At 50.2% G+C, this 27,661-nt stretch overlaps 1 protein-coding gene across 6 annotated transcripts in view; it reads left to right on the top strand.

The window, feature by feature from the left end:
• PSD4 (pleckstrin and Sec7 domain containing 4) overlaps positions 1-27,661 on the top strand; it is a 44,913-nt gene that overhangs the window by 5,149 nt on the left and 12,103 nt on the right. For 2 of the 6 annotated variants that reach the window (XM_017549797.2, XM_017549798.2), the window contains exons 2-5: positions 17,955-18,993; positions 20,714-20,839; positions 21,126-21,204; positions 21,642-22,020. In XM_017549797.2, the coding sequence (XP_017405286.1) occupies positions 18,064-18,993; positions 20,714-20,839; positions 21,126-21,204; positions 21,642-22,020 (1,514 nt within the window). In that variant the 5' untranslated portion in view covers positions 17,955-18,063. Of the gene's footprint in view, positions 1-10,303; positions 10,454-17,954; positions 18,994-20,713; positions 20,840-21,125; positions 21,205-21,641; positions 22,021-27,661 lie in introns of those variants that run through there. The other 4 variants (XM_017549803.2, XM_017549801.2, XM_017549800.2 and 1 more) reach the window with 4 other exon arrangements.

The following is a 27,661-nucleotide window of genomic DNA, read 5'->3' as shown; positions in this document are numbered from 1 at the left end:
AATAAAAAAATATTAGCCAGGTGTGGTGGCGCACTCCTATAGCCCTAGCTACTTGGGAGGCTGAGGCAGGAGGATCACGTGAGCCCAGGAGTTTGAGACTGCAGTGAGTTATGATAGCATCACTGTACTAGAGCCTCAGCAACAGAGTGAGACCCCGCCTTAAAAATAATAGCTTAGGCCAGGTGTGGTGGCTCATGCCTGTAATACTAGCACTCTGGGAGGCCAAGGCAGGAACATCACAAGGTCAGGAGTTTGAGACCAGCCTGGCCAATATGGTGAAACCTAGTCTCTAAAAATACAAAACTTAGTTGGGCATGGTGGCAGGCCCCTGTAATCCCAGTTACTTGGGAGGTTGAGGCAGGAGAATCTCTTGAACCTGGGAGGTGGAGATTACAGTGAGCCCAGATCATGCCACTGAACTCCAGCCTGGGCAACAGAGCGAGACTCCATCTCAAACACACACACACACACACACACACACACACACTCACACACACACAAACACACACAAAAAATACCCAATCACTTTGTGCTATAAATAATATTTTTCTTGCTTTTTAAAAGCAGCACTATTATTTTGAGACACAGTCTCACTCTGTCAATGATTTTGGCTTATTGCATCACCTACCTCCTGGGTTCAAGTGAGCATACCCGGCTAATTTTTATATTTTTAGTAGAGACGGGGTTTTACCATGTTGGCCAGGCTGGTCTCAAACTCCTGATCTCAAGTGATCCGCCCACCTCGGCCTCCCAAAGTGCTGAGATTACAGATATGAGCCACCACACCCGACCAACCAGTACTATTTTTTAAAAGATCTATCTGACTGCAGTGTGTACTCTTGGTTTGTTTCTTCTGATTGCTGCATTGCACCCTATAGTTGCAGTTACGGAATTATTGTAATAGTCAATTCTTTTTTTTTTTTTTTTTAAGATGGAGTTTCAGGCCGGGCATGGTGGCTCACGCCTGTAATCCCAGCACTTTGGGAGGCCAAGGCGGGTGGATCATGAGGTCAAGAGATCGAGACCATCCTGGTCAACACAGTGAAACCCCGTCTCTACTAAAACTACAAAAAATTAGCTGGGCATGGTGGCGCGTGCCTGTAATCCCAGCTACTCAGGAGGCTGAGGCAGGAGAATTGCCTGAATCCAGGAGGCAGAGGTTGCGGTGAGCCGAGATCGCGCCATTGCACTCCAGCCTGGGTAACAAGAGCGAAACTCTGTCTCAAAAAAAAAAAAAAAAGATGGAGTTTCACCATGATGGCCAGGCTGGTCTTGAACTCCTGACCTCAGGTGATCCACCCACCTTGGCCTCCCAAAGTGCTAGGATTACAGGCGTGAGCCACCGCACCCGGCCTGTAATAGTCAATTCTTATTGGATTGGTCTAGAAAGACTGCATGGAGAGTTGGCATTATGGTGTGAGCCTCAAAAGATGAAGAGGATTGGGGACAGAAATGGAGCTGTCCAAGAGGACGTGTGAACATGCCAAGAACATTTAGGGAAGGACCTGTAGCCTGCTGGGGCTGTAGGTCAGGGTGTGGTGGTATGTGGTCATAGGAGAGGCTGGAGAGTTCTCAGATAACAGAGCTGGACATTCCCTAAAGCAATGGGGGAGAGAGGCAGTTAGGGGCACTATTGGGGAATGGGGGAGGAGGGTGCCAGGTAAAGATTTTCTAGGGCACGAGTGATCTCCCAGGGGAGAATTAGGTAGGCAGTTGCTGCAGTTCTCCAGAAAATCGAGGAGGCACTCTGTGTGCTGGTGGAGCCCAGGGACCCGCAGGGGAGGAGGATCCAGCAGGACAGGGTACCAACACCATGAGGGGAGAGGCCTGGGTTGGTGCCAAGGTTGCTAACTTGGGAAGCTGGGGGACGTGATGCCTGTCACTAGACAGGTCCTGGGAAGGGCAGGCATGGCACAGGTTGAGAAGGGTGTTTACAGGCATGTGAGAAGGCTGCGAAGTCTGATGCTCTGCTGTACATCCTGCTAGAAGATTCCTGTTGGTAATTAAGAGGCTGGGCTAGAGAGGGAATTGTGAACCTTTAGTGAGTAGGTGGGAGGTTAACATGCGGGACTGGGTGAGGTCCTCCTAGAAGAATGTGAGGGTGAGAGATGCCCAGCCAGAACAGAGCCTGGGGCAGGTTTACAGGGAGGAGTAGATGGACAGCATGAGCCAGGCAAGAATATGTGGTGCACTTTTGAACTCTGCCCTTTCCTGGCTAGACAACCTAAGGAAATTATCCTCTTGGCTTGAACTCTGTGCTGCTGTGGAGCCTGGGCAGGGGAGGGAGGGGAGATGGGTGTATACAGCAAGACCCAACGAGTAGTCTCTGCGTTTCTGGAGCTCCCAGTGCGACCTTCGGGGATGCATAGATGCACTGAGTCAGACAGGAGGGAAATGGCCCCAGAAAGCTTAGGTGTACCAGCTCTCCTCCAGGGGAATGAGCTCTGAGGCCCCAGCGCTCTTCCGGCTTGGAGCTGCCAAATCAGCGGTCCCTGTTTTCCTCTGAAGATGATAATGGACAGAGTGTGGGTCAGCCCCTGCTGCTGCAGAGGGCACTGGGACGCTCACGGCTTTGTTGCTATAGGCAGGGTTAAGTGTGGGCCTTCCCAGGGGAATATGTGACCCTTTACAAGGCCCAGGAAATGTCCTGCTCTGAGTTTGTCTTCCTCCTTCAGTTTGTCAAAGCATACCTGTTCTAGGTTTAATGCCAGAGCTTTGCTTTTCTGTGAATCATACGCACCTGAATTTCTATTCAGTGATTAGTCGCTAATCAGGGCTAATGAGCATTAGGAAGACTTTCAGTTCTTTCTCCAAAGGAGAAAATGCTGCAAAGGTCAGATCAGCTGCACGAAGTGCCTGCTCATTTACATATCCCTACTATAATTTTTGAGATGAGAGTTTTTATATTTATTCCTATTTATATTATTAAATGATATTTAACATTTTTCTTTGAATACACATACTTAAAAAACAACATAAAGTAGATGTTTTCTATTTTGGTGTGTTCCTAAGCAATCTTATCTATAAAATCACAGTTTTGCTACACTATATCTTATTCTAATGTAGTTTCAAATAGATGTTTAACTATTAATGTTCAATACGTGTACCACATATCCATGTAGGCAAACACAGCCTCAGATTTGTGGGTTCATGAAGGTAATCTTTGGGTAGGTTACATTTATCCTAGCCCTAGGTAGGGGAGGAAAGAACCCTTTTCCTCTTCCTTCTTAGGTTTAGGGACTAGGACCTGCGAATTAAATTGACAAAAGCGAGATTAACAGAAGAAACGTACAAGGAGGTCAATAAAGGAAGTATCTGGCTTGTTAGATGGTTAAAGTTCAAGGCCATATACCTAACTCAGTAGGGGAAAGAGAGGGAGCAGAAACAGGCTTCTATGGGGAGAAAAAATGAGTTTCTTTAAGAAAGACAGATGGGTTTTTAGGAGAATAAATGAGAGATAAAGTTTGCGATAATGTTTATCAATCAAGGTAGGAGTGGTCTTTCTGTCTCCCTTAGGGCCTTCAAACTCCCCTGGAGAAGGGATTTGGGATGGGTTTTATTCCTCTTCTCCCTTCTGGGAGTAGATCTGTCCTGAGGCAGCCTTATTTTTCCATAAGTTCCTGCTTTTAGTCACATAAGAAAAACTGAAGTTTCTGGCAGGGTGTGGTGGCTTCTGCTTGTAATCCCAGCACTTTGGGAGGCCGAGACCAGTAGATCACGAGATCAAGAGTTGGAAACCAGCCTGACTAACATGATGAAACCATGTCTCTACTGAAAATACAAAAATTAGCCAGGCGTGGTGGCATGTGCCTATAATCCCAGCTACTCAGTAGGCTGAGGCAGAAGAATCGCTTGAACTGAGGAGGTTGGAGGTTGCAGAGAGCTGAGATCATGCCACTGCACTTCAGCCTGGGTGACAGAGCAAGACTCTGTCTCAAAAAAAAAAAAAAAAAAAAGGGGGGGACCATAGTGAAATTATAAATAGTTTTGTTATTTAACAAAATTCTGTGAGCGTACTTCCATTTCATTAGATACTCTTTGAAAACAAGATAGCTAAAGGTTGCCTAGGCTCACCATATAGCTATATGGCTACCCAGTAATCTATTCATTTATCTCATTCCTTACTGTGGATATTGATGTGGTGAGCATTTTTGCTGTCATAAGTAACTGCACACACATGTGTTTCAGCAGATGTTTTGTGGGTGCCTTCTGGTGCCAAGGGGATTGGGGGACGGAGAGTGAATAACTACAGACCCAACTCACTGCTCGTGTGAGAAGGACAGAACCACAAGTGGCTGGCTGCAGGGAAAGGGCTTATCTAGAAAACACAAAACTGGGAGAGAGCCCAGGAAAAGGACCTTGAAAGTCTGGGGCAAGATTTTGTGCTGGGGCAGAGGAGAGTCAGGGAGCTGTGACCCAGGTGGCCCCGTCCCTGGCCATCTGTCCACAGATACTGGGTGTGCTCTGTTTGACTGGCCACAGGCAGCGTAAGGACAGCCTCTCAAGGTCACTGCACCCGCACGGGATTGGGCAAGCAAGTGCAGAGTTGGAGCCTTGTCATTCGCTTTTGTAATCACTTCCTGCCCTTCTCCAGAACACCCAGGGCAGCACCAGCGCACACACATGGTCAGAGCCTGGTGCTGTCAGCGCTGGCTGGGCTGTTCTCCCTTTCCTCTTTTCCCTGACTCTAGGAGAGTTCTCCCTCCCACTCTAAGGTCACAGGAGGCCCTGGCCCAGCCCTACCTCCCTGCTCTCATCCTGGGAAACCACAGCTGAGCTGGCCAGTGGGACTGTAAACATCTAACCGGGCAGAGGAATGGATGGGGAGGCAGGTGTGCTGTCTGTCCTTCTCCATGACTGAGGCATGTGGAGGTCAGAGAGCTGGGAGGGAACAGAGCCTTTTCTGGAGAAAGGAGCGTGGCCGCCACACTCTCAGCCTTCTCTAAAGTTTAGAACTTTTGGCTGGGCATGGTGGCTCATGCCTATAATCCCAGCACTTTGGGAAGCCAAGGCAGTCCTTGAGTTCAGGAGTTTGAGACCAGCTTGACCAACATGGTGAAGCCTCGTCTCTACTGAAAATACAAAAATTAGCCGGGCATGCTGGTATGCATCTGTAATTCCAGCTGCTCCGGAGGCTGAGGCAAGAGAATTGCTTGAACCCAGGAGGCAGAGGTTGCAGGGAGCTGAGATTACGCCACTGCACTCTAGCCTGGGAGACAGAGTGAGACTCCGTCTGAAAATGAATAAATAAATAAATAAATAAATAAAAATAAAGTATAGGACTTTTATGGAGACTAATTTGGAGCCCATTTGGATGCTCCAGTCCTCCTCTCTCACCCTGCCCAGGCCAATATTTCAACTCCGTTAGCACAAGGGTTTTCATGAACTTCCAGTTGGGAGATGTGAGTCAGGCTTACCCTGTCTAGCTCTGCTCGTTGGGAAGAAGGCCTGCTCCCCACCTGGGTTTTCATTTCTGCAGCATGCAGTGGTAACGGAGTCCAGCAGAAAGTACATTGGGAGGGTTCTACAGACCCAGGTCCAATCCTAGCCTTACCATTTCCTGCCTGTGCACGCCCGAGTGACGGCTGACCCTCTGTCTCCTCATCTGTTCTGTGGCCTGGGGATAATAATGCCCCCACCCTGACCCCAGACCCCTAGGGACTAGAGATGATGTGTGGAGAGGGCCTGGTAAGCGTCAGCACATTGGGGTCCTCAGGAAAGGGTCCTGGGCTTTATGTTAGGTGTCATTTCCTTCACTGGTGGCCTCTCTCCCCTCTGCCTCCCAGGAGGGGCTGACTGTGTGCTAAAATCCCCAGGGCCCCTCTCCTGGAAAGTGGGCCCTACTCCTTGGTCTGTGCTCAGTTTGGGAGAAGTTACCTGTGCTGAGCAGCTTCTTGTGTAGGCAAACAGGAAGCAGCTTACCTCGAGGGAGGCAGGAGAGCTGCCTGGCTGTGCTGTGTGTCTGATGTGTTGTGTGTCCTCTGTGCCGTAGGGAGGAGGACAGGCTGGGGAGGGAACTCCCAACACACACACACCGTACATATGCAAGACCCACTGCATGGAAGGAACGGGGAGAGGCAGGTCCCATACCACTTAGTATGGTCTTGAAGAGAGGCTGAGCAGCCTTTAGTCATTCACCAAATGGCTGTGGAGCAATTGTGAGTCAGGCACTCTGCTGTAAAGCACATGAGCCAGTCCTTGCCCTGGAGAAGTTCACGGTCAAGGGGATGATAGGAACCCATAACTCAGCTGAGGGGCAGGGCCTGGACTTGGGGAAGGGGAAGATCACTGGTGCCTCCCCTTTCAGCCTCAGGAAGCCATGGATCACCCAGAAGCCTGGACTGGGAGGGGCAGAGCCCCAATTTGAGGAGGTTGACACCTCACCTCTTGGTCTCCTGTCTTCTGCCTCAGCATTTGCTGCCAACCCCACTTGTCCATAACTTCTGGCCATGTTCAATATAGATCACTTTCGCTTCTTATCTTCCTCGACTTTTCAGCGGCAATCAACCAAGCCAACCACTTCCTCTGTCTGAAGTAACCCCCTCTTGTCTTCTGTGACAGCACAGCCCTCCCCTTGTTTCTCACACCTTCATGACAGTCCCTTTACTGTCTCCTTTGCAGACCTGTCCCCTCCCATGCTGGGTGGGTGCCACCTTCCCTCTCCCAGCTCAGATGGATTCGGGTGCGTTTTTCAGTTGTCTACTTGAAATATCTTACAGGTAGTTCAAATCCAATATTAAAAATTAAACTCTGAGCTTCTCCCCTAAGCCTTATCTCCCAGTTCTTTCCTATTTCAGCCAATGCTATTATTACCACCCACCCAGCTACTTGAGCCAAAAATCTGGAAGTTGCCCTTGACTTCCCCTCCCATGTTGACCCCTCGAATATAATGAAGCGGCAGCTTCTACACTCATCCGCCATATGCATTCCCAGTCCCGTGTCTCCCATCTCTGCCATGACTGCCCCAGCCAAGCCACTGTCCCCCATTGCCTGGAGTCTCACAGAGCATCCGGACTACTCTCCTTGAACTTACGTAGCCTCTACCATCTCTTCTCCATACAGCAGACAGATCCATCTGTTCTCCATATAGCAGATGGGTGACCTTAAAATACACAAATACTCCTTAACCTGTCATTTCTCTGCTTTAAAAATGCACCCTAGGGGTTGGATGTGGTGGCTCACTCCTGTAATACCAGCACTTTGGGAGGCCGTGGTGAGAAGATCACTTGAGGTTAGGAGTTTGAGAACAGCCAACATGATGAAACCCTGTCTCTACTAAAAATACAACAATTAGCCGGATGTGTTGGTGGGTGCCTATAATCCCAGCTCCTCGGGAGGCAGAGGCAGCGGAATCGCTTGAACCCAGGAGGCAGAGGTTGCGGTGAGCTGAGATCATGCCACTTCACTCCAGCCTGGCTGACAGAGTGAGACTGTCTCAAAAAAAAAAAAAAAAAAAAAAAAAATCCACCCTGTCTTGCCACTGGGGCGCCTGTGGGATCTGGCCCTGCCCCTCTGGCCTCATCTTTTCCCACTCCTCCTGGGCACCTGGGTCTGGCACTGCACCACACTGGCCTGCTTTCTATTCCCTGGACAGGCAGGGACCTTTCCTGCTTCAGGGAAGGAATTAGAAGCTGAAAATGCCCTTCCATGCTGGACCCTCCTCACCAGGACCTGGTGCAGCTTCAGGGGCCTCCTATGCGGTCACCCTCGCTTGTTTCTCTTTGCTTCTTCCCAGACATTCCTTACAATTTATGATAAAATTTGATTCATGAGTCCGTTTGTTTCTTTTCTTTCTCTGTCACTAGACTGGAAGCTCCCTGAGAACAGGAATTGTTCTGCAATAGGCAGGCCTATGCAAAGCTGTCCCAAAGTCTGAGGAAGTTGAGAAGTTGAAGAAAGAGGCAGACAAAGCTAGGGGACTTCTCACAGAAGCTATGGAGGTGTCTCAGGCGGCAACGAGATGAGGTGGTGGATCCCGGCATCAGCACCCAAACCCAGGGCTCATATAGCATAGGGTAGGGGTGGTTCTGACCGGATTTGTAAGACAACTGAAGTGTGATGCCATCGATGTTGTTTGACCTAAGGGCAGAACTTAGAGGCTTACAGTAAGTACCTGCTCTTACACAGGGAACAACAGATAAACTGGAAATTGTAGAGGCCCTGCCCTGAAACTGGGGTCAATCAGTTAAGTCAATGTGGCAGGTTAGCTTTCAAGATGGAGGTGCCTCAGCTTCCGCAGCGGTCATGTGTTTTATTCCTGATAGGTCAGCGGCTTGCAGCATAGAGCCTGCGCAGAGCAGGTGCTGGCTTTGAGCCATGGCCATGTTCTGGAGGCACCCCTAGAGGCTGGGGGCCGAAGTGGAGGGTTTGCATTTAGGTCTTGGTGACTTCAGGTTTCTGACTTACCCAGCTTAGTAGAGAGAGAGTTGTAAAAGCCGAAATACAGGAGGAAGGCCAGCTTGGAGGAGAGAAGGAATCAGATTTGCCTTATAAATATTGAGTTTGAGGTGCTGGTGAGATAAGCGTGCTCCCGACATTTGCCAGCCCCAGGAAGTGGAGAGGGGGGGACCCCATCTAATAAGTCCAAATATGTGAAAGTTAACACTGAAGCTCACAAGCTGTCATATAAAATGTGTCCTGCCAGGCGCGGTGGCTCACGCCTATAATCCCAGCACTTTGGGAGGATGAGGCGGGCAGATCACCTGAGGTTGGGAGTTGGAGACCAGCCTGACCAACATGGAGAAACCCCGTCTCTACTAAAAATTCAAAGTTAGCCGGGCATGGTGGCGCATGCCTGTAATCCCAGCTACTCAGAAAGCTGAGGCAGGAGAATGGCTTGAACTCGGGAGGCGAAGGTGGCAGTGAGCCAAGATCTCGCCATTGCTCTCCAGCCTGGGTGACAGAGCAAGACTTCATTTTTTAAAAAAAAAAGTGTCTTATTATCCTACCTCCCACTTTGATCAGGGCCTGGATGACCAGGTTTGAAGGAGGATCCTCAGCCTCTGAATGTTGCTGCCGCAGCACAGCCCACCCCAGCCTTTGGCCCATGATGCAGCTCCAGCTCCCTTTCTCTTCCTCACCCTGCTCTGCATCACACATGCACATGGGTAGGTGAGCTGCCTCCAGGTTCGAGCTCTCTCTATCCACTCCTGTCTCCACTATCAGGAACCTTGCCAGGGCCCCACCCAGTCTCGGGCTGTACAGGACAGGGGTGCAGTGTGCCCATGAGGGGAGGGGGCCATGTGGGCCCCTGAAGCAGAGAATCTCAGGATCTAGGAGCCCCGAGTGTGGTGGAAAAGCAGGGTGCATGGGCTCCATGTTGGTATGTTCCTGTGGACTCTGCATCCTGCGGGGAGGAGTGCGGCTGGAGGAGAGCTAGAGCTTGACCCTCTCAACTCTGGGTCGGATGGCTGGTCCACACTGCTGTGTGGACATGCAAATAAGGGAATCTCCTGGGCAGCTGGAACCGTGAAGATGAGACTTCAGGGAGGGCAGGGGTGGTGGAGTCTCAGCAGAGAAGACAGTGGTCATTGAAGCTGAGAAAGCAGATTGTGTGGAGGGAGGAGAATGGTATGGTGATTGAGCTCCCCACCAGCCTCACTCACACTTGTGGACACTGCAGCCTATGTCCAGAGGATACGTGCTGGGAATTCAGCAGAGGGGAATGGAGGTCAGTTGGTTCATATAGTCAGAGGCTCTGTATTCTAACTTCAGCTTAGTGACTTTCCAGCTGTGCAACCCTGGGCAGTGGCTTAGTGTCTCTGAGCTTGCCTCCGGATCCAGATCTGTATGATGGGTTTATTAATGCTTCATAAAATAGGTGTGAGGAGGGGTTGAGGTGCTATTGGGGGACACTTTGTAACAAAAAAGGCAACTGTATTACTTGCATAACTACCAGTGACATGAGACATAGCCATACAAATATCGAAATGTCGTTTGTTAGAAACCACAATTTGCCTGATTTAGGGCCCCCCTGTCTCTCACTGTGTGCCCTGCAGGGGACTGAGACCCAGGGCAAGGCTGAGAACCTGGGGTAGAACCACAGGGAGGAAGGAGGTGGGGCCTGCTTACTGACCAGTCCTCGGCTCCTTCCCCTTTCTCTCTCCCAGGCCTTTGCATGGCAGGGAGAGGCCTGTTCCACCATGGCAGGTTCTTTCTAGGCTGGTGTGCAGGGTGGGGGCCTCCAGGGAGCAGGGGCATGGGGAAGGGAGCTGGAGGCACTGGGCCTAGGAGGAGAGGCTCTTGTCTTGTGGGCAGGAAGTGTGAGGTACCAAGCAGCTCAGGAACCCCGGGGAGGTGGCGGGGAGCAGGAGTGGGTGTGTGTTGTGGTGAGGAGGAGCGGAAGTCGGAAGCTCCAGCTGCCACAGCCACGCTCACTGGGCAGGCCGACTGTGCAGCCAGGAAGTGCTCCCGGGAGCTCAGGCCAAGTCATCCTTTCTTGGGTCCTTTGGAGGTGAGCTAAGTGGGTCTGCCTAGGGTGGGGCTGGAGGGACCTGCGGGAGAAGGGAATGCAGAGACTCACTTGTGGGTCCTTGTGGCAGGGGCTGGGGCAGGCGGGCAGGGGGAGTCTAGGGCTCCTGCAGTGCTGGGTGCACCTGCCGTGAGCCTGGAGGAGGCTAGGCCCCTCCTTCCCCTCCCTTCTTCCGTCCTGTCCCCCTCCTCCCTCAGCCTACCCCTTCTCATCTGACCTTTCTCTGATTCCCTGCCCTGGCCCCACTAACCCCGGTTGTTTCCCTGTCCTGGCTCCCCGCAGAGCCCCTGGAGGTCTGTAATAGTGAAGAGAGAAGGAAGCTCCTTGCTAAACCTCTTGTGTGTGTCGCTGGGTCCACAGTGACTGCTCTGGCTGAGTACCCAGTGGGGGCTTTTGTGGCCAAAGGCTTCAAGTGACCCCTGACCCTAGATTCTGGAGAGAGGGAGTCTGGAAGACCTGGGTGTGGGGAGGGGGCTGCTCTGGGTGTGGTTGCTGTGGGAGCTCAGAGTCAACTTGGCCATCAGGGGTCCCAGCTTCATCTTACCTTCCAGGACTATCCCGGAGAGGCTCGAAGAGACATAAGGGGACCCTCCTTGCTGGTTTAACTCTGGCTTAGGCCTGTTGTCCTGATGGGCAACAGAACCACTGCACTTTCAAAGTGTGCCTGTTTGGGACACTCTAAGACCCACTGTAGTCCTTATTGTCATAGTAAAGGGAGCTGCATGGAACAAAGTTCCCACCCACCTCAATGCCATTCCCCTCTTATTCCAGGGCCTAAAATCCCACAGTTGAAGTTACACCTTTGCTAGAATGCTGTCATCAGCTAGTGATAAACACCCCTCTGTTCGTTGGACCTTGGCTCAGCTTTAAAAAGTGGGCCCCAAGGGGGCCTGTCTCCCAGCTTCCTGGGACTCTAGAGCATCACACGGCGCCGTCCTCCTATGGACAAGGAACCACCTAGCATGAGGGTCAGAACCCGGGCTGCTGAGCTCTTTGTTGGGAAAGGGGGAAAGGCCCAAGGAAGGGGTGAGGGATGTGGGGTGAGAGGACCCAGGGAGGAGAGGCCCAGCCTGGTCCCAGCCCTCTGGGGGTCTTTGTCCTCTCCAGGCAGTGCCTGTCCGGGGTGCCTCTACCTCTATCCCCATGCATTCTCCCCTGGATACTCTCTGCCCATCTCAGACCCCCATCCTCTGCTCCCTTCCTGAGCCTCAGCTGGCCTCACCACAGGCCTTCAGCAGCACTGGCTTCTCTCTCTCTCTCTCTCTCTCTCTGTGTATGTTCACGCACGCGAATTTGCATGGTGGCTCTTTCTGTGTGGGCAGGATGTGGGGCCTTCTCGAGTCATTTCTCTCACGGTGCTTCAGGCCTCAGGTTCAGACAGAGGCCTCTGTCCTGCAGCTTCAGGCCAGAAAGCGCCACTCATGGTTCCTGCCTGCGATACATCTGTAATCTGGCAGCTTCCTGGGCTGCACAGGGACAGGACTGGTCACCTCCTAAGTCCCTGGAAAGGCCAGAAGCCATCACACTTTTTCCATAGGAAGGAAAACATTTCCAGGGTAAAAGGAGGGAGTGTTTGCTTGCTGAGTCTGGAAGCTCAAAAAGGGAAACAGAAACAGGCACCCTCTGGATGAAGGCTCAGGGCTGACTCCTCTAGGAGGTCAAGAGCGGAGCCTGCCCGGGAGGGCTGTTTGTTTGTTTTTGTTAATTTTGGCTTCTCTAAATGTTCAGCAAAACAACAAAGTTAAATTGAGCAGGACACGGTATTTCCTGAGCACCCACCAAGGACAGGCCCAGCACTCAGACCCATTCCAACTTTACAACAAACCTGTGAGTGTAGCTTTTACTGGGTGTTAGTTCCTTATTTTACAGATAAGGAAGCAGGTGGAGTTTTTCACCCAGAGCCACGTGGCTTGTCAGCTGTAGAGTTGGGATGGGAGTCTGGTCTGTGAGGCTCCGTGTTTGCTTTCTTCACTATGGCCCTGAAGTGGGCCAAGGAGGGCGGTCAGATCACCCAAGGCTATCACCTTCCCAGCTCTAGTCTTCCCCTCAGAGTGGGGGTAGACACTGAAAGCCGTCACCTTCCTGCTCAGGGCAGGCTCACGCCCAGCCTCTGCGCCCGATCTCCCCGTTCTTCAGCTAGAGCACAAGGCTGCAATGGCAGGCTGAAGGTGAAGTGCAAACTCAGTTAGAAAGTACAGTCTGGGCAGCAGGTGTCAGGTGGGCTCCTTCCTGCCCTCTAGGGTCAAAAAGAAATTGCCTTGAAGCCAGGGGGTGGGGCAGTTCTATCTTTTAGTCCCTCAGCCACCCTTTCTGTGTCTTTCACCTCCCACAAGAGGGACACAAGGCTTCCCTGCAGGATTCTCCGTGAGAAACATACACCCCTTCCCTAATTTGGTGAAGATGCCCTGGAATGTAGTCAGTTGTGCTCAAGAAGAGTCCCTGGGGGGTGGCAGAGTGGAGCGGTGCTCTCTCTTCCCCATCTCTGCTCCCTCCCTGCTCCCTACTCTCTGAATTGTCTTTACACTGTCAGAGCCACCTCAGTGCTCAGAAGAAATGAAGGGCCACTTTAATGTAGAGGTAACAGAACTCACCTGATGGGGCACGTGGCAATTCTTTTGCGGTGGATTTCTTTCCTCCTGCTTTCATGCTGGTTGGGATGAGACAGACAGGAGATTTCAAAAGAGATTTTACTAAACACCAGGGATGGAAAAACACAAGTAAACCAAGAATATTTTAGATATGTAAGATGTGGGCTCTAGCCAGGTGCAGTGGCTCATGCCTGTAATCCCAGCAGTTTGGGAGGCCAAAGCAGGAGTCTGAGACTAGCTTGACCAACATGGAGAAACCCTGCCTCTACTAAAAATACAAAATTAGCCGGGCGTGGTGGCACATGCCTGTAATCCCAGCTACTCAGGAAGCCGAGGTAGGAGAATTGCTTAAACCTGGGAGGCGGAGGTTGAGCTGAGATCGTGCCATTGCACTCCAGCCTGGGCAACAAGAGCGAAACTCCATCTAAAAAAGAAAACAACAAAAAAAAAGACTTGCTGCCCAGTTCCTGGCCTGCCTCTGCCTAAGGGATGCCACCATACCTTGGGGATCAAAGGCTAGTTCCATCCTCCACCCTTCCTAAGTCAGACTGACCTCACCTGGGTACCAGTAAGACTGCCTTCATGGCCTTAGGAAGTGACCACACCTTTTAGGTCATCCCACCTTTATATTCAGGCAAGAGCAATTTTAAAGAAAGGAAGACATCTTTTAAATATACAATTACATAGTGCCCCTTCCACAAGTGGAAAGCACAAACAAGATGATAGAATGGGTCCTCCTTTCTGTTCAGACTGCTGCCTCGGAGCCAAGACCCCTAGGGACATTTTTGGCTGCTGATCTTGTAGGGACCTACCTTCCTGGGGATGGTAGGAAGAGGTGATTGGTCATGGGCAGTCTGGTCCCCAGGAAGAAGTCTTCATGTTATAATGATGCTAATTCTCCTTCTCCAAGCCTCGGTCGCCCTGGTCACCCCAGTTGCCCCAGTCCTCTGGCCTGGTTGTTGTGGAGGGAGAGTTCTGAGGATCCATCCCGTTAGTGTACTCTCCATCCATCTGTCTGTTCATCTAGCCGTCCCCTCTCTTATTTTCATAAACGTTCCACATCACCGACTCTCAGACCTTGCGTTGGAGTTCAAGTGACTCTCCTGAATTCACGAGTGAATTCAGGAATGTCCAAGGAAATTGATCAGTGGGCAGAAAGACAGAGAGCTGTAAGCTGGGTTCACACCCCAGCTCAAGTCACAGGCAGGCCTGAACCTCTCAAGTCAGTGCTAATCTTTAAGTTTCTAATCCACTTGAACTAAAATATGCTTCCCAGAGCTTTGTGGGTGGAGGTGGTTTAACAAATCAGTCAATAAAGTGACTGAGCCATTCAACATTTTCATACTGAGACACAGTGGCAAACAGGAAACACAAATAACCTGCCATCTTGGCCCTTACGTTCTGGGCAAAGTAAAACCACTTGGGTAAACACACTGGGAACTACACACCGGGATACATGCGCTCAGAAAATAAAAGTGAGGGGTGGAGTACAGTCAAATTGAGTTTAACTGGTTTAAAAAGTCATAGCCATGGGGCACAGTGGCTCACACCTGCAATCCGAGCACTTTGGGAGGCCAAGGGGGGTGGATCACTTGAGATCACGAGTTTGAGACCAGCCTGACCAATATGGTGAAACCCCGTCTCTAATAAAGATACAAAACTTAGCCGGGCATGGTGGCGAGTGCCTGTAATCCCAGCTACTCGGGAGGCCGAGACAGGAGAATCACTTGAACCCAGGAGGGAGAGGTTACAGTGAGCTGAGATTGTGCCACTACACTCCAGAATGAGATGCTTTCTCAAAAAAAAAAAAAAAAAAAAAAAAAGTCAAAGCCAGTCAAACCATATGCCTTGTCCCCATTGAATACCTGATCTGTCTCCACCCTTTCTGTCTCCATGGCCTTGGGCTCCCCTCCACTGCCCATTTCCTTACACCCCACCCCTCCCAGGCTCCACAGGTGCTGCACGCCTCAGAGATCAGCTCTCTTCTCTTTGCTCTCTGGAAAGCTGCTGCAGCCTCTGGTATTTATTTATTTATTCTCTGAAAAAACTCAGCAAGAGGCTGGGCGCGGTGGCTCACGCCTGTAATCCCAGTACTTTGGGAGGCCGAGGCGGGTGGATCACGAGGTCAAGAGATCGAGACCATCCTGGTCAACATGGTGAAACCCCGTCTCTACTAAAAATACAAAAAATCAGCTGGGCATGGTGGAGCGTGCCTGTAATCCCAGCTACTCAGGAGGCTGAGGCAGGAGAATTGCCTGAACCCAGGGGGCGGAGGTTGCGGTGAGCCGAGATGGCGCCATTGCACTCCAGCCTGGGTAACAAGAGCAAAACTCCATCTCAAAAAACAACAACAACAACAACAAAAAAAAAACTCAGCAAGGAACATTGGGTTTCTTCTAGGAAGGCAAGTCCAATCCTCATTTATATCTAGCATCAGCATTAGCATGTATCTATAGGGCTACTTTATGTATATATACGTACCTATTTGCAAGTACATATATGCAAAGCGAGACAAGCAGGCTTCCCTCTTATCTTATGAAAAATTCAGGATGCCCTTTCCAGCGGGCCCGGCCCTGCATTCCCACTCCCATTCCCATATTGGCATTGGAACTTCTCCTGCCAAGTGAGTTGACTAATGGTGAGAGAAGGTGAGTTGGCGTTACCCTGGCAAAATGCTCTGATGCCCACAGGGCCATGAGGCTGGCACTCATTCAGGTTCAACATGTGGGGTTGGGTGAATGAGAACAGGAGAAGGGATCAGGAGTTATGCATGGCAGTAGAGCTATCTGGGCCCAAAAACCAGGTCCTCGCAGAAACCTGGAGGGGGGCTTTGGGGTCTGGGAAGGGAGGCAGTTGAGTAGAGCTAGGGATGTTCTGGTATGTGTAAGCCAGGTGCTTCTCTCCAGCTTTCCCCTCTATCTCTACATAGGTATATCTTCCTATTTATACCTATTTAGAGATAGAGGTATAGGAAAATATACCTATACCCCATGGGCTGGTTTCTTGAGGAGGCTGCCATAGGATGTGGTGGGATGAGTCATGTTTTTGCTCACACTCGGTGCTCTCCACCAGGCAGGCCTGGTCATCTTTCATGTGCGAGGTTGGGGCAGTGGTCGGGGAGACAGGTTTGGTGTTTACTGCACATGGAAGGGGCTGTTGTTCTTGAGTATCTGGAAGTCACACATGGTTATAAGTTGAGAGAATGTGTGTTAATTGTCTTGCTCCCCAAAATATTCTAATACAGCTCACAAGCACACACACAGCCTTCAAGATAGAAATCTGTGAGTGGCTGGGCATGGTGGCTCACGCCTGGAATCCTAGCACTTTGGGAGGCCGAGGTGGGTGGATCACCTGAGATCAGGAGTTCATGACCAGCCTGGCCATCATGGTGAAACCCAAAATGAAAAAAAAATAAATAAATAAATAAAAAGAAATCTGTCAGTGAAGAAAGTAAGGCGAAGGGAAAATAAGGAAAGACAGCTGCTGGGCGCAGTGGCTCACGGCTGTAATCCCACCACTTTGGGAGGCTGAGGAAGGTAGATCACTTCAGATCAGGAGTTCAAGACCAGCCTGGTCAACATGGTGAAACCCGTCTCTACTAAAACTACAAAAAAAAAAAAAAAAAAAATTAGCCAGGCATGGTGGTGGACTCCTGTAGTCCCAGCTACTCAGGAGGCTGAGGCAGGAGAACTGCTTGAACCCAGGAGGCAGAGGCTGTAGTAAGCCAAGATCTCGTTGCTGCACTCCAGCCTGGTTGACAGAGCAAGACTCTGTCTCAGGGAAAAAAAAAAAGACAGCTGAAGCCAGGGGAGTGCTTACAACATGCCATAAGGGCCTGCGTACTTGACCCTGCACTTCCACTTTGTGGAGAGCCAGAACTATGAGACAAACCAGTTACAAGCTTCACAGTGTGCTCCGGATCTAAACAAGCCAGCTATACTGAGGAAGCGGGGCTGCTCTGAGAGCCTTGTAAGCTGTGGGCTGCATGCAGGGGATAGAGATGCATACTTCTAGAAAACACTCTGCGAGCTTCCTGGGCTCATCTGATAAGGGCCCACTCAGAGTGTTAGTGTGGCCTGTGCACAGGGCAGCTCTGGGCAGATTTGCGGCAGCTCCAGGCAGACACAGCCACCGCATCCTAGCCTCTTCCTCCCTAAAAGGCAGAGATCTGCTCCCCATGCAGCAGGTGGTCTGCTGGGTGGTGAGCAGCAGGGCTGAAGCATCCTCCCTTTATGAGGGCTTGGGCTGAGTTGAGCACAGAGCCCCTTACTGCTTCCACCTGGGCCAAATTCCAAGCTGTCAACAGCTTACAAGGACCAGGAAGCATCCTGTGAGCCAGCTTCGTGAACAGGGTAGGCCCAAGGATAGGAATCTTGGAAAGTGGAAGTCGGGCAGGCTGTGGCCTCACTGTCGTGGGTGCCTGCTTCTCCCGTGAGTCTGTTCCATTCTCCTCGCCTCAGACTGTGTCTGTGTGGCTCCCACATGCTTTGGTTTACATGTCCTTTGTGGCTTGCAGCTGCTTCCTTGATACCTAGAGGCATTTCCACCTTCTGTTCCTGTTGCCAGTCACCTCGGTCTCCACACTCTCCAATCCAAATGCCAAGAGAAGGATCTGATTTGGCCAGTTGGCTTTTTTCAGCTAAGCCACATGGGCTACCTTCAGCCAACAGATGGGTGTCTTTGGGGCAGGTGCTGCCCTGGTGCAAGTTTAGAGATTGTGGGGGCAGATGGAGTATGTGGTACACCTCTTACTCTCAGAAGGGGAGTGGAGGGCACTGTCCCTTAGCAGCAGGCATAGATGGGGCAGAGACTCCAAACACATCTAACATACTAGGTACGTGCCTCCAAAGGCTGACAGCCCTTCCCTAACCTGCACTTGCTCTGGACATTCCCAGGGTAGACATGGATTCCCAGTTACCCCAGCGGCCAGTACTCTCCCTAGTACACAGAGTGAGACTGTGAAAGCAGATACTCCTGGGGGCTCCTGCGCAGCGTTTGTGGATAATGGGTGACTACGGACTCTCTGACCACCCCCAGCCCATGGAAATTCTCAACCTCTACCTGGGAGACAACCTGCAGCCCCACCCAAGAGAGTGCCCAAGGGAAACGTGCGGCCATCAGGACCTGCCAGAGCCTTGTGGGGAACAAACCTGGGCCACTGAGCCTCCTGAATCTACCAGACAAGATGCTCCTCCCTGGGGCTCCGATGTGGAGCTCACACACCTGGGGAGCTGCTCTGCCCAGGGGGAGCAGAGGCAGAGCACAGCATCACCAGGCTCACCTGGGAACAGCCATCTACTGGGGAGCCCACAGCAGAACCGGAGCACGTCCACACAGGTGGTGTTCTGGGCAGGCATCCTACAGGCCCAGATGTGTGTCCTAGACCTGGAGGAGGAGCTGGAGAAGACTGAAGGGCTCAAGGCAGGGCTGAGATGCTGTCTCCCCTCACCCCCTGCGGACCTCCCCGGGGACATGGGCCTGCACTCCAGCCCACCTGAGGAGGAGGACTCCGGGGAAGACAGCAGTGAGCCTGAAGGGGAAGGTCAGGCATGGCTGAGAGAGGGAATCCCAGAGTCTTCCCCACAGTGGGAAGCTGAGGAGGAGAGCATGTTCTTCAGCAACCCCCTCTTCCTGGAGAGTCCTTGCTCAGACAACAGTGCTTCTGGGGAGTGCTTTTCCTGGGGGGCCTCAGACTGCCATGCAGGTATGAGGATGGGACCTGAGAGTCCAGCCACCCTGGAGCCTCCCCTCCCAGGAGACACGGTGCTGTGGGAGCTGGGAAGTGAGCCGGATTTGGGAGATGGCACTGCTACCAGTGGGCATCGTACCCCTCCGTTCCCTATGCCCGTCTATAAATCACACTCCAACTGCTGGGCCTCAGTGGCTGCTGCTGAGGGGGCTCCTGCAGCACCTCCTGCTCAGGGGGAGAGTGAGGTAAGCCCAGTCTTGGGAACAAATAGGGCTGTGCTGGGAACACATAAGGGAGGGTCTTCCTCAGGGTCACCAGGCCTCTCAGCATCTTTTCTGATGTTAAGAGCTTTGGGTATAAACTGCATCAGTATATAGCAAGGTAATAGATCAGAAAATCAGGACCAGTATGGGCTTCAGAATGAGATAGGACATTTTATCAGTGCCACGATGTCAGCTGGTAATTAAGTCCACAAATGTCTCCATCTCACCAGCTCCAAGGGGCTATGCCTAGATACGTTTGGAAAACAAACAGCTCCTCCAGTTGCAGCATGTTCCAGGTCATCTCAGATTCTTCCCCTCCCACCTCCAAGACACTCTCAACCGTAACAGGGCAGAGCTCGGTCTGCAAGGGTGACCTCTGCCCCTAACAGAGTGGTGCCTATTTCAAAAGTCCCATCCTCTCTCCTTGACAGATTTCAGCATGTTGTTACTTTTAGCTCATCATCTTTCATTCTTCCCCCATCCAATGTCAATAAATCAGGCCCATATGACAATAGCAGAGAGTCTTAATATCAACTAAGGATGGGGACAAGCTCTGTAAGACAATAGGGAGCACAGTTTTCCCAGGGAGCCCTCTCCTTAAGAGATAAGGAAACTAGCCGGGCGCGATGGCTCATGCCTGTAATCCCAGCACTTTGGGAGGCTGAGGCAGGTGGATCACAAGGCCAAGAGATTGAGACCATCCTAGTCAACATGGAGAAACCCTGTCTCTACTAAAAATACAAAAAAATTAGCTGGGCATGGTGGTGCACGCCTGTAATCCCAGCTACACAGGAGGCAGAGGCAGAATTGCTTGAGCCCGGGAGGTGGAGGTTGCGGTGAGCCGAGATTGCGCCATTGCACTCCAGCCTGGGCAACAAAAGCAAAACTCTGCCTCAAAAAAAAAAAAAAAAAAAAAAAAAAGAGATAAGGAGACTCAAGATGGCAGAGCGTGGCTGTAATTTTCTAATCTCTCAATTCCCTAAGAACAATGAAGAGGTGTTATGCAGAGCAGCTCTGTCACCCAAGCCCCAAGAATAGAGGAGCTCCTGGGCACTGATGGGAGTCCCCTCCACCACAGTTAGGGCTGTGCCTGTGGAGGTGCATCTTCTCAGGACTTTCTTTTTTTTTAATTTTGAGATGAAGTCTTGCTATGTTGCCCAGGCTGGAGCGCAGTGGTGCAATCTCAGCTCATCCTCTGCCTCCTGGGTTCAAGCGATTCTCCTGCCTCAGGCTCCCAAGTAGCTAGGATTATAGGTGTGCCACCACACCCAGCTAATTTTTGTATTTTTAGTAGAGGCAGGGTCTCACCATATTGGCTAGGCTGGTCTCAAATTCCTGACCTCGGGTGAACCACCGGCCTTGACCTCCCAGAGTGCTGGGATTACAGGCGTGAGCCACCGTGCCTGGATATGGACTTCCTTGCTCTAAGCACCAATTTCTCAGAGGAAAGCCTGGGAGTGCTATAAGGTGCACACTGGCTCCTGTCTGGGAAAGCAGAGCCCATCCAGCCCAGTATCTAGGGCTTTTACCCTCCCTAAAACACAGCCCCTCCTTGGGCTGGCACCACCTGAGGCAGGGCCATCTGGGCGGACTGAAGGGAGAAGGCATCACGGGATTTGAGAAAGGACCTGGGAGCAATTTTCCTCTGGTCATCTCTCCTCTCCTTCTCTCTCTCTCTCTCTCTCTCTCTCTCTCTCTCTTGACTTCTCAGGGAGATCAGCTTGGCCCTGCTCCATCTGCAGCACCGTGTGTGGACGAAGCATTGACCTGGGAATCAGGATGCGTCGGATCTGATCTTGGCCCTGCTGCACGCCCTGTGCAACCTTGGGCGAGTCACTTCCCCTTTCTGGCCTCACTTTCTCCATCTTTGGAGGAGGAACATGAACCCATTCATTTCCAGGGCCTAGCACCAACAATCCTAGGATGTGGGGTTTCTCACATCCAGGATTCTCCTGAACTGAGGCTCCAGCCTGGGTGGGAGGAGGAGGGCAGGGCTTCTGTCTACTCCTGGCATCCTTCCCCTCTCCTCCTTTCCCCCTCTCCCTGCCTGGCCTCTCCCCTCATCTGCTTCTCTGCATCTCCAGGGCTCATGGGAACACCTTTGCCTCTCTCAACAGGCCCTGCCCAGCCCTGAGGGCTGGCAGCAAGCAGGTCCTTTTTGGCCCCAGGTGCCTCTTAACTCCCAGGACAGAGGTGAGCCCTAATAAGGGGGTTTGGGAAATTGGGTCCTGGGAGGATTTAGAATTTGGAGTGGGGACAAAGATCATTCTTGGATCCATGGTTGTCATTAATGGGTCCCATTGTATTATGTTTAAGCCAAACAGACTTGGGGTTAAAACCCTGCCTCTTTATAGAACAAATGAAGGAAATCTACAAAAGACCTATTTTTTTACCCTTGGGTCTTTGTGGTTTAGCAAAGGTCCTGAGCCCTTAGTTGCCTGGAGGCTGCAGTCGCAGGAGCCGGCTGTCTGCTGCCTCTGTGACTGGGAGAGGTCGCTGCCTGAGGGAGGGACAGGGCATGCTGCCAGGCTCCAGGGGAGGAGCCCCAGGGAGGGAGCCTCTGGAGGTGGTGCCCAGGCTGTTCTCCTGCCTCCTGCCCTGTGCCCACCTCACTTCCTGCTCTTCCTCAGGTGACGGGGAGGCTGGGCACCCCCAGGAATCTGGCCCCTGCGCCTTGGCTCACAGCCCTTCAAGGAGCCCAGCTTCTTCTCCAGAACGTAGCAGCCCAGAATCTGAGAGCAGAGGCCCTGGCCCCAGGCCTAGCCCTGCATCATCCCAGGAGGGCAGCCCGAAGCTTCAGCACCACAGCTCAGGGATTTTGCCCAAGTGGACACTAGAAGCTTCACACTCTTCACTCTTGGAGACGGTTGGGGAAGAGCCAAGTTTCTTGAAGAAAGAGGAGGCAGGGGAGGCCCCAAACCCAGGCGAGCAAGTAAAGAGTGAAGGAACAGTCCGGCTTGCAGAGACTGGAAACGTCCAGCCCGACATTCACCTGACTTCTGCAGAACAGTAAGTCTTGGACCGACTGGCTCTCATGCTCCTAATTATGGATGCATTTAAGAATATCCTGGGGCCGGGTGCTGTGGCTCAAGCCTGTAATCCCAGCACTTTGGGAGGCCGAGGTGGGTGGATCATGAGGTCAAGAGATCAAGACCATCCTGGCCAACATGGTGAAACCCCCGTCTCTACTAAAAATACAAAAAAAATTAGCTGGGCGTGGTGGTGCGCCCCTGTAGTCCCAGCTACCCAGGAGGCTGAGGCAGGAGAATTGCCTGAACCCGGGAGGCGGAGGTTGCAGTGAGCTGAGATCACACCACTGTACTCCAGCCTGGCGCCTGGCGACAGAGCAAGACTCTGTCTCAAAAAGGAAAAAAACAAAAAAACGAAAAAACAAAACGAATATGCTAGTCTGGATGGAGTGTGAGAAATGCACATGGGAATTAAACATACTCATATTTATTAAGCAAGGATTACATGAGTGGGCGCCAGGAAAGAGTTTTGAGAAAGACTATAAGATTCAGAAGCATCAGAAACGAAAGAGCAGATAGTCATACACGTGAAGGTGAGATCTAAGTGTGTGGGGCAGGGCTTTAAAAGAAGCATCCATAGCAGGAGACCAGGAGAGGAGGAAGGGGAGGAGATGTCCAGGGAACCTGAGCAGGGGCATGTGCCTTCCCATAAAAAAGGGAGCCACGCTTGGTAGGCTAGGGAAGTGCAAGGTCAGAGCTTGGGATGTGGGGATTACAGACTGCTTTGAACTTGAGGAGGTATCTGGGAGGCATTCACCCAAGAACTTAGGCCTGGGGCAGTGGCTCAGATCTCATCAAGTGGAGGTTTGATGGAGACCAAGGGAATGGATCTTGGGGCCCAACATAGGATTGTGTAACCCCAGAACTGTGACCAGAAGTAGGAATAGGCCAACTGAGAAACCAACCTAGATGTCTACTTGTCCCAGAATGCAGCCTCAAGACTATCAGCCCCAGGGATCTATACACTGAAAGGGAGGTTCTGTTCTCTGGTTGGCTGAATGTGAGTCATATGAATGGGACTAGCAGGAACCAGCAGTGGTTCATGTCATGGACTTAAGGGTGCAGTCCATGCAGGTCAGTTGTGGCAAGGGTGCCATGAGCTCAAGGCCTTGAAAGGTGGGGCCTGGAGGACCTAGACCCAGGCCCTCACCCAGGGAAGAGACAGAGTCGCAGCCAGGCTGACTTAGCCTGGCCTGGGACCAGGAGAAGCCCGAGAGGAAGCTATTCATGCAGGTTTCCAGGTCTGGGGCCCTGCGCTTCCTCAGGTAAACCACAGGCACGTTCCAAGCTTACCTCACCTCAGGCAGCAGGCGCAACCCTCTGAGGCCCCCAGGGTTGTTTTTACCAATGCAAGGCATGTGGGATTGTCACCCCTTCCTGTCCTGCGGTCCTGCTATACCTCCTTGTCTCTTCCCCACCTCCCAGCTCTGTCTCTAGCCTCCACTCCTAGATCTGGAGCCAAGAAAGCTGTAAGGATGGGCTGAGAACAGGAAGCTAGGTGGGCCCTAGTAATGGCAGCAGCTGGGGGAGTCCTGGAGGTGGTCCTCAGCCTCTCCCTTCCCCCACTTAGCAGCCTGGATGACAAGAAGACTGGGTAGTGACCTGTGATCCAGTATGAACAGGTCCAGGCTCCCCCAGCTGACTCAGAGCCTCCGAGTCCAGCACTAAGACTCTCAGATGTCCCTCAGTCCAGTCGTAACCTGACTCTTCTGTTTCCCCCACTATGTTACAATCAGGTGTGGGATATTCTACTTATTTAAACCTTCATTATCCAAGTCACCACAGTTAGGAAGTTGACCTGGTAAGCAGGAGTCAATCATAATATGAAAATGTTCCCTAATAAACAGACATATAACATTAGGCTTCACTTAAGCACCCTCTCCACCTAACACAGATGGGTCAAGGGCATTGCTGGTGATTTCTCACTGCCTTTTGAGGCTCATACACACTCCATAGTGCAGGAGAAACACAACAGAAGCTAACAGAAAAGTTAAATTACAAATCTTGTCAAAAAACATGTGATTTCATAGCTCTGTTGAAGTGATGCTGAAAACTTCACAAATCACATGGAAAGCCACTGACAAATCAGGAACCAAAAGAGTTTGTCCAGTGAACAATGGAAGAGGAGGAAATAAAAATAATGACCCAATTGGCACATCTAAAGAGAACTACTTGAATAATCAACTGACAAAGCCCTAAAATATGCTTTTAAAAATGACCTAGTCAATTAGCATTGTTACTAAAATAATACTTAGATGAGGAAGCACTTTGAAAAAAAAGTAAGCAAATATAAATTATCATAAAATTGTACATTTTATTTTATTTTTTGTTTCGTTTTGTTTTGAAATGGAGTTTGGCTCTTGTCATCCAGGCTAGAGTGCAATGGCAGGATCTTGGCTCACTGCAACCTCCCCCTCCCAGCTTCAAAGGATTCTCCTGCCTCAGCCTCTGGAGTAGCTGGGATTACAGGTGCATGTCCCCATGCCTGGCGAGTTTCTGTTTCACCATGTTGGCCAGGCTGGTCTCGAACTCCTGACTTCAGGTGATCCACCTACCTCAGCCTCTCAAAGTACTGGGATTACAGGCGTGACCCCCCGCACCAGACCCCACTTTATTACTTTATTTTATTAACTTGAATTTTCTTTTCTTTCTTTTTTATAATTTTTAGTTCCATAGCTTATTGGGGAACAGGTAGTGTTTGGTTACATGAATAAGTTCTTTAATGATAGTTTGTGAGGTTTTGGTGCACCCATCACCTGAGCAGTATACATTGCACCCTATTTGTAGTCTTTTTATCCCTTATCCCCTTCCCACCCTTTCCCCTGAGTCCCCAAAGTCCATTGTGTCATTCTTATGTCTTTGCATCCTTATAGCTTAGCTCCCATTTATGAGTGAGAATATATGATGTCTGGGTTTCCATTCCTGAGTTACTTCACTTAGAATAGTAGTCTCCAATCTCATCCAGGTTGCTGTGAATGCCATTAATTCATTCCTTTTTATGGCTGAGTTGTATTCAATTGTATATATATACCACAGTTTCTTTATCCACTGGTTGAACGATGGGCATATGGGTTGATTCCACATTTTTGCAGTTGTGAACTGTGCTACTATGAACATGTGTGCAAGTACCTTTTTCTTATAATGACTTGTTTTCCTCTGGGTAGATACCCAGGAGTGGGATCGCTGGATCAAATAGTAATTCTACTTTTAGCTCTTTAAGAAATCTCTACACTGTTTTCCATAGTCACTTGACTAGTTTACATTCCCACCAGCAGTGTAGAAGTGTTCCCTGTTGACCTCATCCATGCCAACATCTATTTTTTGATTTTTTAATTATAAACATTCCAGCAGGAATAAGGTGGTATTGCACTGTGGTTTTGATTTGCAATTCCCTGATCATTAGTGGTGTGGAGCATTTTTTCATATATTCATTGACCATTTGTATATCTTCTTTTGAGAATGGGCTATTCATGTCCTTAGACCACTTTTTGATGGGATTGTTTGGTTTTTTCTTGTTAATTGGTTTGGGTTCATTGTAGATTCTGGATATTAGTCCTTTGTCAGATGTATAGATTGTGAAGATTTTCTCTCACTCTGTGGGTTTTCTGTTTACTCTGATGACTGTTCCTTTTGCCATGTAAAAGCTCTTCAGTTTAATTATATCCTTGCAATTTATTTTCATTTTTATTGCATTTGCCTTTTGGTTCTTGGTCATGAAATCCTTACCTAAGCCAATGTCTAAAAGGGTTTTCCCAATGTTATCTTGTAGAATTTTTATAGCTTCAAGTCTTAGATTTAAGTCCTTAATGTATCTTGAGTTGATTTTGGTATAAGGTGAGAGATGAGGATCCAGTTTCATACTCCTTCTTGCTGCTAGCCAATTATCCCAACACCATTTGTTGAAAAATATGTCCTTTCCCCACTTTATGTTTTTGTTTGCTTTGTTGAAGATCAGTTGGCTGTAAGTTGTATACTTTAGGTGAGTGAATTGGATGGCATGTGAATCATATTTCAAAATTGCTGTTGTTATTATTATTATTTGAGACAGGGTCTCACCCTGTTGCCCAGGCTGGAGTGTGAGGTACAATCATGAATCACTGAAGCCTCAACCTCCCAGCTCAAGTCATCTTCCCACTTCAGTCTCCCAAGTAGCTGAGACCACAGGCATTCACCATTATACCCAGCTAATTTTTACTTATTTTTTTTTTCTAGAGATGGAGGGGGGAATCTCACTAAGTTGTCCAGCCAGGCCACAAGGCAGGTCTTCAACTCCTGAGCTCAAGCAGTCCTCCCACCTCAGCCTTCCAAAGTGCTGGGATTAGGCATGAACCACTGCACCCAACCTGCTATTGTTTTTAATGGCCTTTCAGATCTTACTGTGAAAATCAAAGCAGGAATGGAAGATGTCTTATCCACCCTGAAAACTATGCAGGGAAAATTAGATTTTAGGCATTGTGTTTAATATAAGATTTAAATAAACTTATTTGTGTAATGTCTAGTGTCATTTACCAAGATAAAGCCCCAATTAAACCTTTTCATTATTTACTATGAAAATATGTTCTCATTTTAGTTAGATTTACTTACTTCTATTTTGGGATGGGTGAACTTTAATTTTTGGCATGAAGAACCCTCCGTTTTCAGAGGCTGAAACTACTCTGGCTACCAAGCCTCTGAACCTCTCCGCAGGGCAGCCTAGTTTCCAGATGCATAAGGAAGGTGGTTCTTTGGTTTCTGGCACTGACTGACATTCTGTCACCATCACCCAAGGACCTTGAGATGGGAATGGACCTCCAGTTAACCCTGACCCAACTGTGTTAGGTGGAGAGGGTGCTTAAGCGAAGCCTAATGTTACATGTCTGTTTATCAGGGATCTTCTTTTCTTTTTTTTTTCTTTGAGACGGCATCTTGCTCTGTCACCTGGGCTGGAGTGCAGTGGTGCGATCTCAGCTCACTACAATTTTTGTCTCCCGGGTTCAAGCGATTCTTCTGTTTTAGCCTCCCGAGTAGCTGGGACTACAGGCATGTGCCACCATACCTGGCTAATTTTTTAATTTTTAAAATTTATTTTATTTTTTTTGAGATGGAGTTTCGCTCTTGTTGCCCAGACTGGAGTGCAATGGCGTGATCTCGGCTCACTGCAACCTCCACCTCCTGGGTTCAAGCAATTCTCCTGCCTCAGCCTCCCAAGTAGCTGGGACTACAGGCGCACACCACCATGCCCAGCTAATTTTTTTGTATTTGCAGTAGAGATGGGGTTTCACCATGTAGACCAGGATGGTCTCAATCTCTTGACCTTGTGATCCACCTGCCTCGGCCTCCCAAAGTGCTGGGATTATAGAAATGAGCCACCGTGCCCGGCCTAATATTTTTATTTTTAGTAGATATGGGGTTTCACCATGATGGTCAGGCTGGTTTCAAACTCCTGGTCTCAAGTGATCCACCTACTTTGGCCTCCCAAAGTGCTGGGATTACAGGCGTGACTACTGCACCTGGCCCCCTTGAATGCTTTTATATTATGATGTCTTCTGCTTACCAGTTCAACTTCCTAACTGTGGTCACTTGGATAATAAATGTTCAAATCACTAGACTATCCCACATCTGATTGAATATTATGGGGGAAA

Source organism: Cebus imitator, unplaced genomic scaffold (genome assembly GCF_001604975.1).
Source record: "Cebus imitator isolate Cc_AM_T3 unplaced genomic scaffold, Cebus_imitator-1.0 Scaffold222, whole genome shotgun sequence".
NCBI classification, from domain to species: domain Eukaryota; kingdom Metazoa; phylum Chordata; class Mammalia; order Primates; family Cebidae; genus Cebus; species Cebus imitator.
This window is presented reverse-complemented; position numbering and strand designations above follow the sequence as displayed.